The 20,788-nt window shown below is 40.3% G+C and overlaps 1 protein-coding gene across 2 annotated transcripts in view; it reads right to left on the bottom strand.

The window, feature by feature from the left end:
- Nucleotides 1-20,142, bottom strand: part of CDK19 (cyclin dependent kinase 19) — a 121,105-nt gene extending 100,963 nt beyond the window's left edge. For both annotated transcript variants that reach the window (XM_082302809.1, XM_082302810.1), the window contains exons 1-2: nt 19,790-20,142; nt 809-884 (exon numbers count right to left, since the gene is read on the bottom strand). In XM_082302809.1, coding sequence (XP_082158935.1) covers nt 809-884; nt 19,790-19,917 — 204 coding nt within the window. In that variant the 5' untranslated portion in view covers nt 19,918-20,142. The remainder of the gene's footprint in view (nt 1-808; nt 885-19,789) is intronic.
- Between the last annotated feature and the right edge of the window lie 646 nt (nt 20,143-20,788).

Here is a 20,788-nt window from a genome sequence, read left to right as displayed (position 1 = left end):
GTATTTCAATGCAACACTGCCAGACTACAAAAAGCTTTAGAGACAATGCTAAGATACATTTCAACAGCTGGCTGCATAGTGAGAGAATTAAGACAAGGTAAATATTTAATCAAGCAAGTGCACTTCTTTTGCAATGCAATAAATACTTGCATTACAAAATTTTGCTCAGTATCCAGCATTTTGTCAGTAATGCACATTTTCAGACACAAAAAAATTTAAAGATCAAATTCTACCTTCATATACAAACACTTAATTTTTACCAAATTTGAAGGAATGATAGGTATGTAATAGAAGACGCAGGTAATGAAAATACAATTAAAGCTGGTTTTCATTTTGTTATGAAATTTCTCCGTACTTGAAAAAACAAATAAGAAATGAGGAGAACAAACTGTTCTCAGATACTGAAGAACAACAAGCTACCATTAGTCTAAAATAAAATACATTATTAGTAAGTGGACTTCTGATGGTAGTTATAATCTTTCAGAATCTTCTTCTTTCAAGTCATTTTAAAAACATTCCTTTTTAAACTAAGCCTTCATTTAGAAGTACACATTTATTTCCCTCTCAACACATAAAAGAAGATGAAACAAAGTTATATCAGAAAGAGGCATTACTATTACCTGGAAAGAACTAAAAGAAAATTATGATTTTAAAAGCTCCTTAAAAAGGCTCAGATCTGAATAAACTTCCATGCTTGCATACTTTGAAGAAAACATTTGGATAATCTTTATGTTACTTAATTCTAGGAAAATAAAATACCTGTTGAGTAATAATGTCAGTAAAAATACTTCCGTTTATGTACACTTACTGCAATCTCTCTACAGGCCGACATGGATATCCCTGTACCTTCAATTTGCTTCAGTGCATACTCCTTTTCATCTTTTCTGTACACACATGGAAAAAAAAAAGAGAGAAAGAAAAATATATTTAGCTTTTACTTACATTACACCAATCATTATAATGATGAAACACTTTAATTTGGTCTGGATCAAGAAGGTGAAAAGCCAATCTGCTTTTATGCATAAATTACATTTTGATATAAAAGCGAGTTTTCTTACAGTTCCCAAACAAAAACTTCTTCATAAAAGATTTGGTTAACCTATATCCATTTCTCTCTGAAAACAGACATAATATCTGCAGATAACTGCAAACACAGAATTTTGGAGGACACTTTCCCTGAAATTCCAGGATGCTGTCTACTACTGTGAAAACATCACAGGCATATCCCATGCCTGGAGAACTCCCGTAGAAATATCTGGGAACTGCAAGCTTTTTTCCTTTTTTTATGAACCACTCTTAATCCACTTTTATTTCTGAAATACCACTATTTTAAACTAATTATATAATAAGCACTGGCTACTGACAGATCGCTACACAGCACGTGAAACTGTGTGCTCTGATATACAAAGCCAGAATATGAGAAAATGTTCAGCCCAAACACTGTAGTGTCCTTTTAAATAACCACAGCTTGAAGTGATTTAGAGGGACCACCAAAACAACAAGAAAATCAGGTAGAATCTTGAACCTCTCATGATATAATAGAACCAGACTACAGCATGGTTTTGTCACTGTCACTGACAGATGCTGATAGGCATTGATGCCCACAGTGTTGATGCCCCTTTGCAGACTCACTAGCTACAATTCAACAAGCCACAAGCCCCTATCCAAATTCCCCATGGCATTTCTGGTAGATCTCAGTTTGCCTTTCTTCCACTCCCAAACCATTTTGTTTTGCCACACAGAAAGATTCTCAGTTTGTACTTGCTTCAGTCTCTCTGGCTTTGAACTCCAAGCCTGTGTCCTGCCAGCTTCAGCCTGTTTCCCACCTTCCTCCACACCCTCTCCCTCCAAAATTCATGGGATGAGAAGTGACTGAGTGGAAAAATGTGGGGACAGGATGAGATAACTAGAAATAATAGCCATCTGCACATATGATTAGTAACCACAGGCAAGCATTATTCTCAGTAATTTTCAGTAGCAGCTAAACCCTCAATGCATGTCTATAGTTAACACTGAGCTACTTTTTTGGAAACAGAAGTTTAACAAGAAAAATCCCAGATGTTTTCCAGCTACACATGATAACACATGTAACTTCACAGGTAATAAGATCACACCTTATCTCACAGAAATTGTTTTTTATTTCATTAATTAGTCCAAATTTTAAACAGTAAATAATAAATGCCCATCCCCTCTTATACATGGTCCTGCTATCTATGCAGAGGATTTCTATACACTGCAAAGTATCAACTCCATTAACTCAGGTTGCTTACAGGGACTGTGAATACAAAATTATATTGTCTGCAGAACCAAAATGAACTCTGGACACATAAAACTGATCATGGCTTTTAAACTATGGTCATGTTTAAACTTTGCAGCACAATCCATCCCATGGACTACTGTCGGCTGGAATCCCAAAGCAATGTAGTCACTACGGCACTGCACCACATCCTTCTTTTGGCACATCTACTGAACCAGGCACAGGACCACACTGATATGGCCACCCTTGAACTAGTTCTACATGCAAAGCATTGCACCCAGTTACTCAGACCTCCAGAGAGTGAAGGTCACTGCAGAGACCGGGCATGACACCTAGCACACACCGCCTTCAGCAGCACTGCTGAACGCCACCGCCACGGCAAGGCTGTCAGCACTTGACAGACAGCCACTCCATGCAGGATTTCAAGATATAAACAAGAAATTATGAAAGATGTTTAAAAAAAACCCCAAACAATCCAACAACTTAAGGTATTATGGCATGTGGGAAAAGGAGGCAGTCTTACTGAGCTGCAACCCAGATAGTTCTAGAATACTTGGTTTTGTAAAAAATGAGCAAAAATAGGGATAATGAAATGCTTATCTATAATAAATGGGTGGCAAGGATAAAGAACTCCAAAGAGATCATATTCTCGACCTGACTTTTTTTTTTTTTTTTACCAACAGCTTTGGAATAATAAACACAGCCTCCTTTAAATATTATTTACTTGCTTTGGCAGAAATGCAAGTCTTTATGAATACTTTTCCAAAGTTAACTGTCCTTATTACGCAAACATAGTAGGTAATTAAAGCACTTTCCAAAAGATGTCCAAGTGGTATTTTAGCTCATAGTATTTTTCACTCAAGATAATTTGAGAAAGAAATAAATATATTTGAAACTTCAAAAGCAAGTCAGCCAGTACAATCTGACGAAACACACAATTCTGGTTATTCAGTTAAGTGTCCAAAGAAAAGACCATATAGGTACTTTATTAGCTATTTCCCCACTTGTAAGAATTCAATAAATAATATTAAACGGTGTGTGTGATAGGTATGTACACTGTTCAACTCCCTAAAGACCAATGCTATCAAGAAACACTTGAGACAGGGGGAAGTATTTATATTTCATTTCAGAAAAGCTCTAGTGAACTCTGAACACATTTCAAGAAATTGTAGAGACTTACACAGCAGGAAAGTTTTTATAAATCCTTTTCTGACAGATCCTAGATTGGTACATTTTTTAATGGAGTGAAGCAAGCATGATCAAGTTAACACCAAATCCAAACAACAACCAGAAACCACACAGCTCTGGTATGAGGCAAAAGGCACCCGTGCCAGGGGTAGGCAAGCAGAAAGCAGGGTCTTTGCCCATAACCATTTTTATCTGGTCCACAGAAACACTGTCTCAGGAACAGCTTAACTAACTTGAAGATCTTAACCTCCAACTGTGTGGGAGTTTGTCTGAGGGCAGGAAGCAAGTGGCACAGATCAAGTTTAATCAAGCAGGTTCAATCAAACAGCCACCCCAGGCTAATGGTGGCAATGTGTTCACCATTCTGAGAAAAAAAAATAGCAAAGCAGCACTCAAAGGGAACCCATACTTTAGGAAGCTGTGAGTTAACAATTTTTATTAAAGCTTTTCAAAACTGATGCAGAAGAATTTGCCTGATAAAACAAGCACCACATCACACCACTACAAAGCTTCTCTACACTTCAAGCTCCCTTATCCAAAACTAGGGGTTTAAAGGTTAAAATCAGCACTGCTTCTAGTTTCAGAAATATTACCATTTATGCTATTCTAAGAGGGATTAACTTTTCACCAAAATGACACTGCCAATATTAGATACTGTCCTCCTGAAAACTTCCCAACTGGTATTTCAGACTGCCATAGGCAGCACCCAAACACAAAGGTCCTCACACATGCCAGCAAGTATTAAGAACATTGCTCCACTATAAAAACTTGGTCTTCAAGTGTTTCTCCCTCACCATTCTGCAAACCTTAAGGTTAATATTAATATGTTAATATTTTAATTTGTGCTGTGCAAAGGAAAACTCTGTCCTCTTGCCCCAAAAAATGGTATTCAGCAGTTGATGTCTAGCTGCTGTATTCAATACAGAAAATGAAAATATGATTACTGCTTCTTCTGGGTAACACTTCCAGTTTCCATCTTCCAAATGCTTTGGAAAGAACAAAGTACCGAATTCACTTTAAAAGAATACAGTTCAGAAGATTTAGAATAATTACAGCATTTCAAAGGAGCTAAACTGTCTTAACTATTGCAATTGTACTTCAGAGACCTCCCATCATATGAGAAACTAATTTACAAACAAGTGAATGGAAAACTAGAAACAACTTGCCCAAGACCATAAGAAAAATAGGAGGATTTGAAAATATTGCATGGTTCAAACAATTGTTTTATCCCTATTATTCAAATTTGAAAACTTTCTATTATGGTCTCTCTTGAATTCACAGATAATTTAAGATACATCCCAACTTCAGAATTAATTATCCACATCAAGGAACTGGCTTGAAAGACTGCAATCACTCTGAAGCTAGAACTGTGACTAATCACATCAGTTAATACAGATATTATCATTACAGTATATACTAATAATAGCTGCCTTAAATTAAGTGCACAATACCATAAATAATTAAAGGGCACATTTTCTTAAGAAAAAGAAGTGCACCATAAAACCATTTCAAGACTCAGCTAGAAAAAAAAGTAATAGAAAACAACAAAAATTCACCCTTGTAACAACAATAATGGAATTTCAGTATTTGTGACTTTGTAGGACAAAGCCTGGGAACACTATGGAGTTCAGTGTCCTTCACAGTACTGCCTGGAACACAATGTCCATACATGAATCTGGTTAGCTTCTCATCACTTTGTTTAATTGCTGCCAGACAGCATTAATTTAATCACTTAGCAGGAGATCACAAGGAGTTACAAACTTTTTCCCCCCTGAGAAAAGGCAAAACCATGACACTGAAGTACAACTAGAAACTAACCGAAAACCTCATCTGCGACGTGGCAGCCAAGCCACTAAATCCATCATGCTCAGCACTGCTTACCTTAGGCAAGCCACTCCTGGATTTAATCCTATACTTAGCACATGGCCATAGCCCCTTACAAAGGTAACTACCAGAAAAGATGCCTACGGCTGACTAGAAAAAGGGACCTAATCCTTTCAAAAAAGTAGTGATTTCTTATACTTTAGTGTTTTTATGGATATAGAAGCAGTCACTAAGCCAAAAGAACTACAAGATCAAAAAATCCACACATGGTGTCTTTAGGGTGCATGTTCTTCACCAGACTAGGAAGTCATTTTCTTTTACCGCTATCCTCCAAACATATCAAGCCTATCCAGTCAGCAGCTCAGCCAGCTCTTTTCATCCACGTGGCAGCCAGTCACAAATGACAGAAGCTGTGAATCTCCAGGTTGATCTTAATTTATTTCTAGCCAGCAGTATAGATGTTGCATTTCAATGCACTTACATTAGTTCATTTTGACACCTACATGAGAAACTCAAAATGTAAAACAGTTAAGGATGGTAAGCAGAAATTTGAAAAGAAATCCACGACAACATCAGCCCTTTAGGTTCTGTCTTTCTTCACATCCACAGGCAGCAGCTAAAACTTCACAGCAGCTACAGCCTGTTCTTACAACCCAGACCCAGACAAGTTCACTACGACATGAACTACAACTGTCTGGTTTTGGCCATGAATGGATGAAACCAGCAGGCGTTTACCTCATTCTGCTACTGTGAAGAGTTTCAGTAATGTCTGTGACTGCATAGCTGGCCTCTGTGCTGATGCATCCCTCAGAGGTTTGGTGGGAACTTTCTTGGTGTTGCAGACAGAGCATCACATGTGCCGGTCACAGGAAAGGACTTTCATACAGAAAGAGCAGACGTGTATGTCACCTGGACCTCGGCTTTCCTCTTAGTGGCAGTGTTGCAAAATGTGGAATATGTAAAATTTTCTTAAGAAAGGATGTTCTTTAATGTTTGATCTTTGTACACTTTCAAACCTAATCAACAAGAAGGAAGATTTAATCTGTGAAACAGAGAGCAGACAACAAGCTCTAAGTGATGTCCAGGTGTTACAAAGACAAATTACTTGTTGGTAGAAATGCCTTGTTAAGCTTTAGGACCTGACAGGTTTCAGCCATCTCACACCTAGAGGGAGGTTAGCAAAGTTGGGAAGAAGGATGTACCGTTGACAGCAGACACAAAGAATGCAGAATTTATGGGCCACAAGGACATTTGACAGAATCCCCAAGATGAGGAACAAACTAATAAACCCTACCCAGCAACTGTGCTGAATCAGCTCTGACCGGGTAAAAGGTAATTCTGCAGGGGGAGATCCCGACCACCGACTCATCGACCCAAAAACCCATCGGCCCAAAAGAAGAGAAACACCTTGGGACTGATTAGCATGAGAAGCAAGAGAATCATTAACCAAGAGAAGATAGAACACTAATTAATACAAGGATTATGTAACTTGTAGCCAATGAACACTAATTCCTTTGTTTGATGACATGTATAAATAGTAAAAGATAGTTGTTGTGCTTGATTTGTGGAATTCCACTGGGCACCCAGGCTTGCAGAACTCTGAAATAAAATAATCAATGCCTCTCTCGAGTGTGTAGTTATTGGCTTGCTGCCCATAACAAATCTGATTTTTGTGGACAACAGCAGGGTGGTAAATCAACGTCCCCAGCAGGCAATAACTATTCAATCTTTAAAAGCTGAGTTTGTATCTTATCTGAAACATCTACAAGTAAACTTGAGGAGTGGGAACAATGCAACAAACTTATATCAAACAGGACAGTCTCTACTATACTAATATTAAAAAGAACTAGAATGAAAAGAATCTCCAAGCCTGATCCAGGTAAACAAAAGGAAAAAGCTTTTTGGAATAGAGACAATATGCTACAGAAATACTGCATTTCTGAATATTTTTTTTTGTCTCAAGTCCTTATAATCTCAATTTTCAAAAAGGGCCTTAAATGCTTCTCAGCTCATTGGTGTCACTGCCTGATGACACCTACTAAACTCCACTAGGTCTCACCCCAAACACCAGATGACACCAGATAGCTCAGTATCTACACACAATAACACAAGAAGGCAGCACTTCTCTCTATCTGCTCCTACCTCCAAGACTTAAAGTCTACCCATTAAACCCTTTGGAACAACCTAAAAACACATCCAAAAGGCAGACGTTTGTGTGTCATTTTAGATGTTACACTTCTCAAAATGCAACAAGACCAAATTCCTGAATGCTGTATGGTTTCCTACTCTGTTTTCCAATAATTTCATAGACTTGCCAATGTCAGGTGGTATAAATACACACCAAAAGAAGGCTAACTTGGTAATCATAATGCAGTCTGTGAATTTTTCAAATAATTATTTTTTGTTGGTTGGTTAAAAAAAAACTTTTCAAGAAAACAGAAATTTTTTTTTGTTGAAATTGGCATTCTGAACTTGTCTACTATAAATTGGCAGAGACGTTAAAATACAGAACAACTGTCTACCACAACTAGCCTTTTAAAAAGGTATCTGACTCTCACTACATACACTATGAGAAATAGGCAGCAGAACCGTTATACGCAGTTTCACCTGCTGGAAAATCTGCCATGTCTCAGTCATACTAAAAGAGTTCATATTAAAAGTACCAACAGCATCAGATTATTAATAGACACTGTTATCACAGCACCCTGTGAGAAACTGAAACAGATTTTGCTTTATAATCTGTAGAACAACCCCAGATGTATTTCTAAATCACATAAGTGATATGGCTATCCTTTTCCTTGTTTACTCCTCTGTAAACCAGTTTATGAACTCAGGGGGAAATGTGCATGTTAAAGAACAAGGCAAGTTCTTAAAGTGATGCTAAGCCACTTGACATTAAACACAATGCCCTTGACATCGCCTGCTTCCACAGAGCCTCACAAAAGATACTAAATACCAATAAATCCCCCACAATCTTCACCTAACATAGATGATGTGTTCTTTATGCATGAGAAGATAGCTGATTAAAAGGACAGAAACTGAATCTGAGCACTGATAAGGCTTTCTGCTATTTAAAAAAGATGCCTTTTCCCAGCTATGGTTTCACTAAATTGGGAGGGGGGAGTAGAGGTCTCTTAATGTGAGGAGACTGGAACTATTTCAGCACCATTACACATAACCTAACCATATCCGCTTCTCTTTATTCAAGTAGTTTCTAATTCAGAAATTTAAAAGCAAATCTTTGTAACATAAATACCTTCTAACTTAACAACAATTTTGGATTATTTCACATCACAGACAGTCTTTAAGATCTCTGTAATACCAGACCACAGGAAATCTTACTAACCTTAATCTATTAAAATTTAGCCTTCACACTATAATAAAACTTTGTATTTGCAAGGAAAGAGAGCACAGCTTCAGTCACAGCCACCCTCATGCCAAACTTATTGATGAAAATTCAGAGACCTCAACCAGCTACAGGGTTGTTTCCATTGCTAAAATTAGACGGATTCCAAAGTATCTAGAGTGACTGAGAACTGTGAATTTCATACAAGTATGGTCATAGCAGATTGGGGTAAGCAGATTTGACAGCCTGTTTGTAAGAGTAAAAAGTAGTGTTCACATTAAACGCTGAAAGCTGTAAAATTATTCTGCTGCTCCAGGTAGCTTCTTCCAGCATTTGCTATATTTAAGCAGAGGATAGATTTTATTTCTGCACTTGATTTTATTTCTTTACAGACAGGCTTGATTACAGACAATGAATAGATTTAGGAAATATCCCCCTGCCTGAAAGGATACCACATGGGAGGATTTGCTACCTTAAAAAAAGGAACAGCAGCAGCAAGGAGAAAAATACCACTGAAATAAAGAGGAAGCTAATGGTTTTTAGTCAGTAAATTACATACCAAGTTCATAGAAAGAGGGTCCTAAGGCTATGCCAAAAAAGAATCTGCCATTTGCTTCATAAAATCACTTAAGAAGAATACTTGTGACTAACTATAATTGTGAAGAAATGAGCGGTCTGGTTTTGAAATTTTTTAAGTCATAAAGCCATACCATAACTACATAGTCCAGCTTAATGTGCATCACAGCTCTTTCTGTGTAATGCTAAATCTGGCTAAATACTGCAACTTTGATAGGTGGGAAATTACTATCAAATCACCAAATAGTAGGAAGCCTGTATTTCTTTGGGGTCTCTTTTACCAAGAACATGTTTGAAATACCAGGTGCAGATTTTTTTCTAAATCCCTATAATGCATTAAGTTTGCCTAAAGCAGAATAAACAGAATTATTGACTCAATGTAAAACCGAACGGAAGGACAATAGCCTAAAAGCTGTAGTTACTCAGTTTTCCTTTTCTGACACATGACATAATCAAATGTTTCCCCTAAAGCATATGGAAGCCCAGATTTATCAGAGACCTACCACAAATTCAGTGAAATTTTCAACTCAAAGCCAGACCTACATGGAAGCTTGCTAACACAATGCAGATGTAATTTTTAGGTGGTAAATTAGCCTTTAGGTACAAAGGCTGCACCCAGATAATGAATAAGAAGCAAGACCCAAATTTCAAATGGGCTGAGTTGGTCAGAGTGAGACAGAGCACATTTGTTACAGCTGAAAAGTTGTGAAGTTGCAAAAACACCCTCACAATAAGGTATAAGGACTGGAATGAAACTCTATAAAGTCACCACAAGGTTTAATTTAATTCAGTCTCAAATGTAAAAAGATATCGTAATTTTTGACTATTTTTTTTTAAATGGAGCATGTCCACTTTTTTCCCCACTTTAGTGTCAGGGAATTAGGATTTCTCCAAGATAGAGGTCTTAATTCCAGCCACTAAGACAACCTTGCTACTTCTCAACAACAAACAAGGTCTTTAGTCAGCTATCATATCTGTTCCTGAGGAAAGGGAGGGGCATTCTGCTTCCTTTGTATTTTAGAATTGCATGTCCCATAGTCAGAACAGGCTTCTGTCACAGTCTGAGGTTTAAGAACATCGCTTGATGAAATTTTATGCTGTTTTTTCCCTATCACTGAAGTCATGCTAAAAGTAGAATAAATGGCATTTAACTCGTAACTGGTCTTTTGGTTGTTCTGAAGGTCAAGTTAAATTTGGCAATTTGTCTACCTCTGTTTCTCATTTGAAGCATGACAGAACTGGGCAAAGGAACAACTGGTTATCCAGTACAATGACTGGTTTTAATCAAAAGATATGAACACAAGCTAACTTTGAAGTCTGCAATGCCCTAGAGAACAAGACAACAACTGATACAGAAACTCTGCTTCAGGAATAGACACATTCAAAGACATGAGCTGACACCCACTGTCAGCTGCACTGATGATAATTAACCCAAGCAACAAACACAGCATTTTTGAACGTGCAAGGTGTTAAATCTTAGCATGAATCCATGATAATTCATGGAATATTAACACAGGTGAGAATTTTCTCTAAACACCTCTGAATGTGCAGAATTCGTGTCTCGTAAGAAGTATCTCTCTCAAAACAACCGACTTCAGAGCCAAACATGCTGCTAAAAATGTCGCGCATGAGTGGCCTTCGTATCTCTTCAGGCTCTCAGGGCCCACATCATTACCAACGAGGTGGGAAAGTCAAGGACAATCGTAGCCAGAGCAGAATCCCAGCATTACCTGTGTGAATGCTTCCAAGTGCTCTAATAAAGACAGCAAAAGATAGGAGGGACAAAAGAGGCAGGAAACCTTCTGGCCACATAAAAAGGATTGATTCTTCCTTCAACTAATGCATGAGGAAAGCAGATACATTGCTTCAAAATAGTGAAGCATACCTCCAGATGTGGTTTCCATTCCAGTAGATTTAGCTTCTGCCTCCAAGACAATTGCCTATAACTCTTACTTTCATTTGACTGCAGAAAGAAATCAATAGCATTTTCTACTTAAGTCAGCACAGAGTGAACAAAAAAAAAAAAAATCCAATCATACCACACACAAGGCCCACTTTATGGGAACACATGTTTAAAGCCACACTGTCTCAGACTGTCCCCAGTTCATATCTGTGCTTTTATTAAGCCCAGAACCCTGATACTTAACTGTGTAACCTGACACTCCCAGCACACACAGGAAGCTATGGCCACTGCTCTGCCTATTGGAAAGCCTATCTTCAGTGTGATTTCATCTACAAGATGAAGAACTGTAGGATATTTCAGAATCATGAATTTTGTAGAAAACAGATGACTGAGGGAGAAACAAGCAGTTATACAGTGGCCTCATCTGAAAATATTGTTTTAAAGACTGCTAATCCCAGGAACAACAGAAGCAAACATGAATGATGTCCTTCAGAGATCCACTCTTTCAGTAATCTCAGCTCCTTCAATCTTTCTCACAAGCAGAAAAGTCAGTTTCGCTTTCCAATAAAGTAAAATTAAATAAAGGATAAAAAATAAAAAAACCCAATCGTAACACACCAACCAAAAAACCCAACCCACACTTACAGACACCCATTTTGTACAGGTCAGTTGACACTATCTCTACAACATTTCTTCCTTCCCAGCCCTATTAGATACACTAGTATTTCATAAACTCTCTCAAACAAACTCCTACCACTAAATGAAAGGATTACGCTCCCACAGAAAAGTCTAAAAAAAAAGTTAATAAAAAATTCAGATCTAGAAGTTAAGTTTCAGTTGAGTTAAAGACTCTCCCTGGACTTTGTCAACAACAGCAATTTTGGTTTAAAATATTTCTGCACTTTTTTCTTCTTGAATCTGTTGAGATAGTGAACTTTGTAAGAGGTATGATGATTTCTAGTATCATCACAATTAGCATTGTTATCAATCAGTCATTTAACTTATACTCAAGCAAACCACGTAAACCAAGCTCCCAGAGCTGGGGTCTTTTACAAACCTATGTTATTTAGAAAATATGAAACTCAAGTCAAGTCAAAACAATAAACTTCTTGTATTTGCTACACAAGAAGAAACTGTTCTTTATTTCCTAAAGTCACATACTGAGTTAGCCAATTTATTCTAAATGCAGTTGTCCTGGACCACTTTCAGCATTCCTTCAAGCAAATGCAATGTTATTGAAACAAATAAATTTTCTTTAAGTTCTAACAATTCGTTTCAGTTAAAAAAAAAAAACAACAAACAAAAAACTGCAGTGTATGTTAGTTCTCAAATGCCAGCAAAGGAGCTCAAAGAATGACACATCTTTGGAAGCAGAATGTAAGGGCTGCCTATCACTGCTGCTAACAATCCCTTCCCAATCACACGCACAGACCGTACCTTCTGGACCAAACATAAAGCAGCAGCAAGCGCACGCAAACAGAGTCACTGCACAACACGAAACTTGGTTCTTACAAACAGAGGAAAAAAGCACCTTCTGACCCAAGTCTATGCAAATCATGAGCTTCATTAGGGCCACAAAAGAGGCAAACAGGATTTCAGTATGTATTTTCAGAACATAGGTGAAAGTTTAACGTTACTGGTAAATCTCTAGTGCAATTTGGTTAGGATATTCCACAGAAGTTTTAGTTACTTGTGAAAACACATCTGCAGCTTTATGAATCACAGCAATTTCTGGGGTTTAGGGGTTTTTGCTGATTTTTTTGGTTTCTTTTTAAATCATACATGATGAGAAAATACTTGTGTTGGAAATAAATTTATGAAAAACACCTCTACACTTCTACCCACAATATAACATGTTAGATTGGATGACCCAGATATACAACAACATATTAAATTACTATGTCAAGCAGCTCGCATGAAAAGTATTTAGTTTCTGACCTAGTCTCTAGTCTATCTTGCTTTGCACTTTCTTACCAGGTGGGGGGCAGAAAAGAATCTCTTCTTCTCCTTCAAACTCTTACTTCCTTTTCCTGCAGCACTACTGGAAAACTCTTAACCCCCTCACTCAGTAACAGGAAGCTTCTTGCCCTCTTCATTTCTTTTAAAAAAAAAAAAAAAAACAAACAAAAAAACCCACTAAACTTTGAGAGTTTTTCCTTCACATTTGACGGGCTAATTTATGTACAACTCTTCCTCTGCAAGCTTGGCAAAAACTGTCATCTGTTTCTCTCAAACACAACCCCTTCTACATCTTAGTGACCCCCTTTCTTCCTCAAGCTCCTACTGCCACCACACCACCTTTGTGCTTGCCACAGTAGCAGACGGAACGTCAGCCAAATGCTGTTTGCTCTCTGAAAGGTGATGATGGGCTTTACAGCTCATTTCTGCACTTAGTTTCAGGGAGAGTAACAGAAGAAGGTACAAAATAGCCATGGGAGAGACCATATGCAAGAGTCTGTGGGAAGCACTAAAAATTACTCATCACCACTGGCACTATCCTCTTGGGCAGGAAGCAAAGCCACGGTATAGTTGCAACAGCAACTCTCATTAAGGCACAGATATGAAGTACTAATTATCTCTTCCTAGATTGGGGACTTTTCTATTAGTATGCATTGCAGGCAACTAGTTAGACGAGTTTGGTTTAGCTCTGCTGCTCCTCCTCACACATATTGAGAGCACTCATTGGTTAAGAGGATTTTCAGGATTTGCAGGTAAATCTAGTATTTGGCTTTTCTTAGCTTTTGAGAGATTTTAGCAAGGCATCAACAGCTTCAGTCATTCTACCTTCCTCAAGATAAGAAGTTTCATTGGGAAAAAAAATATATGAAAGTGGGAAGCAAACCACAGCTTTTCAGATACCATAACTGATAAGAGATTTTCCTGCAGAGAGAATTGTTTAGGATCAAATACATTGTGTTCTGACTTCAGTCAATAATTCTGTGATTTAGCCTGCGACAGGTTTATATTAGTAACCAACAACTACAGCTCAACATTCAAATTACTTTTGTTCAAGGCAATGTCAAATAGAGGAAATAAGAAACTTCAAAGATATAAATTATTATAGAATCTCAAATATCTTACAAGTATCAACTTGCATTGCTACATAATATTCCAGTTTCACGTTCAAGCGAGTATGTTTGCCTCATCAGTGAGTTGCTTCTCTTTTAAGAGAAAATGCAACTGCAGTACACATGTCCTCATTCCCCTGTGATTTTGCCACCAACATTGTTCATTTGCAGCATTTAGCTAACTTGAGATCAAGTTTCCTCTCCTGACACACTCCTACTACATAATTTAAATTACTTAAGTTTTACAAAATAAGAATATGGGGAGAACAGTACACAAATTAATTTCTATACAAATACTGATTTAAGAGATCAAGCAGATTACCTTTACCTCTTCTACACTTTCAGTTTTCTACCATCAGAGTGACCTGAGCCACCACCATGACCAGGTGCAACCACTGAACAATGTTACAATATTAGCAGAAATACCAAACACACCAAGCTGCCCCAGAAGAAATTCTGTGTTTACAATGGAGCCATGCTTCATAGCAGACTGGGTTTTTTCTCTCTTAATCAATATTTGTCCACTTCCAGTTCAAACAAAAAAGATTCCTCAAATAAAAAAACTAAAACAAATGGAAGTTTACATGGCCATAACCAGAAGCAGCATCCCTGTGTTAAGATTATATACTTGCCTTGGCTATGCACTTCATCCTTGTTTCTCTCCCTATGTCTTGCCTTTCATAGAACCATAGAACGGTTTAGGTTGGAAGGAATTTTAAATATCATCTAGTTCCATGCCCCTGCCATGTGCAGGGAAACCTTTCATTAGGTCACGTTTCTCAGAGCACCATCCAACCTGGCCTTGAACACCACCAGGAAGGGGGCACTCAACTCTTATGTGGACTTGGATGCTGTCAGTTAAGAACTTTACATTAATGATTCTGCACACCAATATCAGTCCAAGGAAGAAAACAGACTCTCCTCTTCAGTTACAAGCTTACAGTACTGAAAAATAGGAGAGAGAAGAGGGAAAGAATATTTCATTTGTCTTCCCCTTCCTATGCCTGGACTTGCATCACTGTTGCCCAGTCTTCAAAAGGGAATTCCGTATTTGGCAGCTAAGGTGAAACCTGTTTTATGCCAGCTCTCTTTAAAAGTTACAGGTACAGTAACAATAAAGTAATCTGACAAGTTACAAAAGTATACTACTACAGTAGCATATAAATTACACACTTGGTTCAGCTGCTACATTGTAAGCATAGGGCAGTGACAAACTTTTTTTACTTGCCGAAGAATAACATGGCAGGAGGCTCCACCAGGGCAGCGCCAGCTACTGAGCTGGCAGTGAGCCTGGGAACTGCCCAGGGTAAAAATCCTGGCCTTTCTACTGCCATCATTTAGAAAGCCAATCACTTGGTATTTCTGTCATTCCTTCAATAACAAGATCAAAAAGCACATACTTGCTTTTTGAAAGGTGTTCTGAAATATACAGATTAAAATAAAACTACAAACTTTTAAAATTCTTTCCAAGTAGCTATATAGGTAATATTTATAATAACCTCTGTTGCCCAAACCCAGATAGTGAGTCAAAGAAAAATAAAACACAAAATAGCCCAAGATTGAGAAAAAGCAGCCACACCTCAATTGCTTGTTTACAGGTAAGCAGAAGCAGCAGTAAGTAGAAAGGTTTTAGTCACATGAAGATTTCAGCTTTTGCAAGCGTTACATCTGCTGTCACTGCTACAGAATGAAGAACAAAGTGGCCTATTTTCTACTTGACTCAAGTATCCCACTATTCCTTGTGCTCCTGACTAACCAGCAGTGGTATCTTTTCAGCTTGCTGACTCATGCAAACATCCAGGTGCAGGTGTACTGACATCCTGGTGAAGGAACAAAAATGCTCTGCAGTGGCCTGGGCTCAAAGACTGATCATTTCGAAAAAGCAAAGGAAAACAATTCAGGCATATACAACAAACAGAATTTCCAAACCTCACTCATCCTAAAACTTGCCTCTCATACGAGGAGAAGACACAAGAAGTGAAGCAACTAAGCACAACATAGTAGCTTAAATTTTGATCAAAGAAGTGGCAAGGAACACGAGAAGAGGTAAGGCATAAAACAAAACTAAATTTTCCTAACCATGACTGCAAAAGTTGCGTACTTTGCTTTATTAGACAGACATGAATGTGTCCAAAAAAATGCTTAGCAAAAGTCAACATGATGCTTTGAAGCAGTACACAAACAAAAAAAGGGTTTTCCAACTACATAAAGAGCTAAAAACTTAATATTGATGACTGAATGGCAATCATGAGGCTTATATCATTCCTTCCCCTATTAAAGTCACTGGTCCAGTTTTAGCGTACATGAAATAAAGCACTGGACAGCTTATATAAATACCTATTTTCTACACCTTCTGGACCACAGCGGTATTAATGAAAGCTCTGTAAACCCAGGTGCCTAATTTAGCTAAATGTATAACACAGCTAGTACCTCCAGAGCTCATCAGACCATACAAACACTACTGAACTGAACAGAAGCTGCAGGTGCTCAACATCTTTAAAAGCATAATGATGCAGTGCATTCACATGTCACACCAACATTGTTCAAATCTGTCTATTTAAAAAAGAAAAAATCTTTTAACTTTCATAGAAACCAGTCAGCTCACTAGAAACATGCCCAAATAATATTCTACTCTAGGCTGAAAAAGCCAAACTAAGCTGTTACTTTGTCAAAAAACTGCTTTTATGCACAAGCCATTCATGGAGATCTAAGCAACACAACCACTTTTTTTACAAGCATTTTATCGAACAGCTTGCCAAGCTCCATATAAACACATTTTACTATTTCATAAAATTCATATGCCAACTTTTTGAAACATGAAGTGACAAGTTCTCAGTGGAATTTCTGCAGAGTTACAAGGTTCTTATTGCCCTCAGCCTCCTGAGCCTGTAAATTGACTATATGAAGCAAGAAGCCAGAATTCCTTTTATACAGGAATGCCTTGCAAATTGGAAATACTGAAACAGCCTCTGCAATCAGCTAAAGAAGAATTCCTTTACATGAGGCTCAAAAGCACTCAGTGATCAGCACACAATAAATATGCACCACTGCTAGATTTCTCTTGCTAATTTCTTTCATGAGACCACTTAAAGTTAAGAACTAATGCTAAATATCCTCCAAGCCTCAGATATACTTTGGCTAGGTGTTTACAAGGAAATCATCTTCTATTAATGATTTTAGTTGTTTTCTAATTTTTTCCTAAATTGTTCACATCTTACTCTCACCCAGGGACCTAAAGTTACACAAAAGCAACTAAGAGTGAACTCACCAATGCCAATAAAAATGAAGACCAAGAAAAAAAAGAGAAAGAATAACCCACTTCACAAGCTTCATGAAGCAAAGCCTCTGAGCACATAGTACAGTTGAATCTGTGCCACGTTATATTACATGTCAATCTACCTGACAGCACTGAAACTTTGCACTTCCTTTTACCACTCAGTTTTCTTGTGGCTCAAGGTCTCCCTTTGATTATTCCCAGCTCTGACACATCAGCTATCTTTTTATCATATTTACTTTTACTTTACTATCCATTTGCACTTGTCATACTGCTATTATTGTAGGGATTTTGAAGACATGTCCTTTATGGTGCTTTGTAGCATCAGTGTAATTCCTGTGATGGCTTTCCATTGCAAATGATGGAAGTGAAACAGGTAAGTTAAAAACAAACATCAAATTTCTTTTTGTTTTTTTTTCATAAAACAGTAAACTCAAAGCTCTCCCTTTTCTTATACTGTTCTTATAGGCAGCAATTTTAGGCTTACTATACCAAAGAACAGCAAAAACCATTTAGCTAGCATTTTTGGTGGTTTTATTACCACTTCTTTTCATATATCCCATGTATGTTTTACATATATATATATATAAATAATATATAAACTATATATATAATAAACTATATATATATATAAACTAATACTTAGGAAAAAGAAGAAACCATGACCACTTAACTCAAAAATATTGGAAGAGCTCAGTGGCAGCTATAATACCTGGAAAAGCCTTAATATTTCAAGTTACTTATGCTCTAGTATTCCTAAGGTTGCAGAGCAAGCTAATCAGAATCAGAGCTCATTTCCCGGTGTTTAATCCTTCACTGGAATTAGCATCTTCCTTTCAGTTATTAATCACTTTTATACCACAACCACTTAATTCTGAGTTTAAATTTTCAAGACACATATGAATGCCATTTACTCCTACAAAAGAATCCCAGGACTTCTCTATTAATCTAGCAGCATTCCCTTAACCACTTCCAAAATTTTATTTTTACACATTCAGTCTCTTCAGTTTCAGTTGGCTATAATAGAAGGCTATTCCCTATAGCATTCTCATAGAAAGGAGCCACCTCCAATTCGCAGGTATATTTTATCCAGCCTTACAGTATGTTTAGAACAGTCTGCAAACACAGCCTATGTCTGTGCACCAAGCACACACCACAGTGAGAAAGTGCTCAATGGCTCTTCTGAAAGCAAAAGATTCTATTTGGAACCCACACTTGCACAAGAGCCTTGCTCAGGCCTCAGGACTGCTCCCCTTCAACAACTGCATGCCAGCCAAGCAATCCCAAATGGCAACCCTAGCTCTCCATTGCTCCCTTAACAGTACTGTGAAAACGGCATCCACGGAGTACCTATCCCATGGCGCCAGCTGTCTTTTCCCCAGAGAAAAGAAACCTTGCTTGGCCAACATACATGGGCTTAATGCCTAAAGGACCTCTCTGGATCAACCCACCAGCCAGGTGTTTGGGGACAGGGACCTGTATCCTGCTCTCTCACGGGAAGCTGATGGAGACACACCTGTGCGTAGGTACTGGACAGAAGCCACCAGCTCTGCCTGCAAGGAGCCATTCATGGAGATCTGCCATGCAAGGAGCGTCCCAGACAGGCCATCAAGCCAAGCCTGCCCGGCACTGGGACCAGCGGGGTACCTGGGGCTGGGGTCACACCAAGGACCAACACACGCCCCGGGAACTTCCCGGGCCGCCCGGGAGGGAGCACCCGGAGAGGAGCCGTCAGGAGCCAGGTGCTCCTCGCTTCCCAATCCCCTGCAGTAATCGGAACAGAACGTCAAAGTACGAACGCGGTCACACAAAAGACGAAAGCGACGACCTGAAACGCGGCGTGAAAAGCAACGACGACCCCAGGGCACAGCCTGCTGACACCGCACCACCAGGGATGGCGGGGGGAAGCGGGGCAGAGCGGGACCAGCTTTAGGCTGGACATCAGGTAGAGCTCCTTACATAAAGGGTGATTAGACATTGGAATGGACTGCCCATGGAGGTGGTGGAGTCACCGTCCCTGGAGGTGTTTAAGGAAAGACTGAATGTGGCACTTGAGTGCCACGGTCTACTTGAACATGGTGATGTTCCGTCATAGGTTGAACTCGATGATCTCAGAGGTCTTTTCCAACCTAATTGATTCCGTGACTCCGAGCAGCCGGGCGCCGATCCGCGGGGCCGGGGCACCGGGGCCCGCTCCCGGCGCAGAGCGGGGGATACCCGGGCGGGCTCCGCGCTCCGGCCCCCGCGCTGCCAGAAACTTTCCGAGGAGGGAGAGAGGGGAAGGAAGGAGGGGAGGGCGCTGGTGCGGGGGGGTGGGGAGGGGTTGGAAGGGGGTTCTCGGCGCGGCCCTTACCCGTCCTTGCGGCGGGCCTTGTAGACGTGCCCGTAGGTGCCTCTGCCCACCTTGCATCCCTCGTACTCGAACAGGTCCTCCACCCGCTCGCGCTCGGCCGCCAGCTTCGACTTGAACTCGTAGTCCATGTCTCGCCCATGGGCGGGGAGGGACGGGCGGGCAGGGGGACGCGGCGGCCGGATCAGCACCCGCAGCTGGCGGAGCCCCCTCCCGGCGCCGCCATGTCCGGGGCTCGGCAGGGGCGGTGGGCTCGGGGGGCGGGGGGGGCGGTTTGTTTTTGTTTTGGTTTGGGGCTTTTCAGCGGGGGGGGGAGGGGGCGCGCTCCGCCGCCGCCACCCGCTTCAACTGGGCTCCTCGCGGCGTGGCGCGAGGGGTGCCGGGAGTCGTAGTGCGGCTGCGGAAGCCGGCCCCGCCGCCGCAGGCGGGACGCTGGAGCGGCAGAACTACAACTCCCGGCATGCCCCGGGCCGCTCCAGCCGGGCGGCGTCGGCGCAGTGCCCTCCCCGGAGACAGCGGAGCGTTTCAGCGGCCGCTGGGAACTTGCTGACTCTTCACATTGCGCGCAAAGGCGGGAGCGGCGAGCTCGGCCAGACGCGGCGCCTCTGGCTGGCAGGAGCGAGGGAGGGAGGGAGGAACAGAGGAATGGAGGGCGAATACGCACCCCATGCTGCGGGGCGCTGAACAGTGCAGCGACTTGTTTATCTCGACAGCTGCCATTCACGGTCGGGCCCCGCCCCCCTGTGGGATGCTGCCCTGTGATTGGTCGGGGCCGCCCCGCCGTGCGGCGGGCGGGGTGGGGCCGGCCCGGCCCCAGGGCTGTGGTACTGCGGGTCCATGTTGGAAACGGGAATTCTTGCAGGCTTGTTCTAGCCAGGTGCTGCTGAATAAACCGATCACTCACAGAAATACAAGGGCACGTGCTGTGATTGCGCTCAGATATAGCCCAGGCGTATTGCTGCGTCTTTATGATCCGATGCCGTAGCAAGGCTGTGCCCCTTC

This window comes from Coloeus monedula (assembly GCF_965178545.1).
Source record: "Coloeus monedula genome assembly, chromosome: 2".
In the NCBI taxonomy this organism is placed as follows: Eukaryota; Metazoa; Chordata; class Aves; order Passeriformes; family Corvidae; genus Coloeus; species Coloeus monedula.
This window is presented reverse-complemented; position numbering and strand designations above follow the sequence as displayed.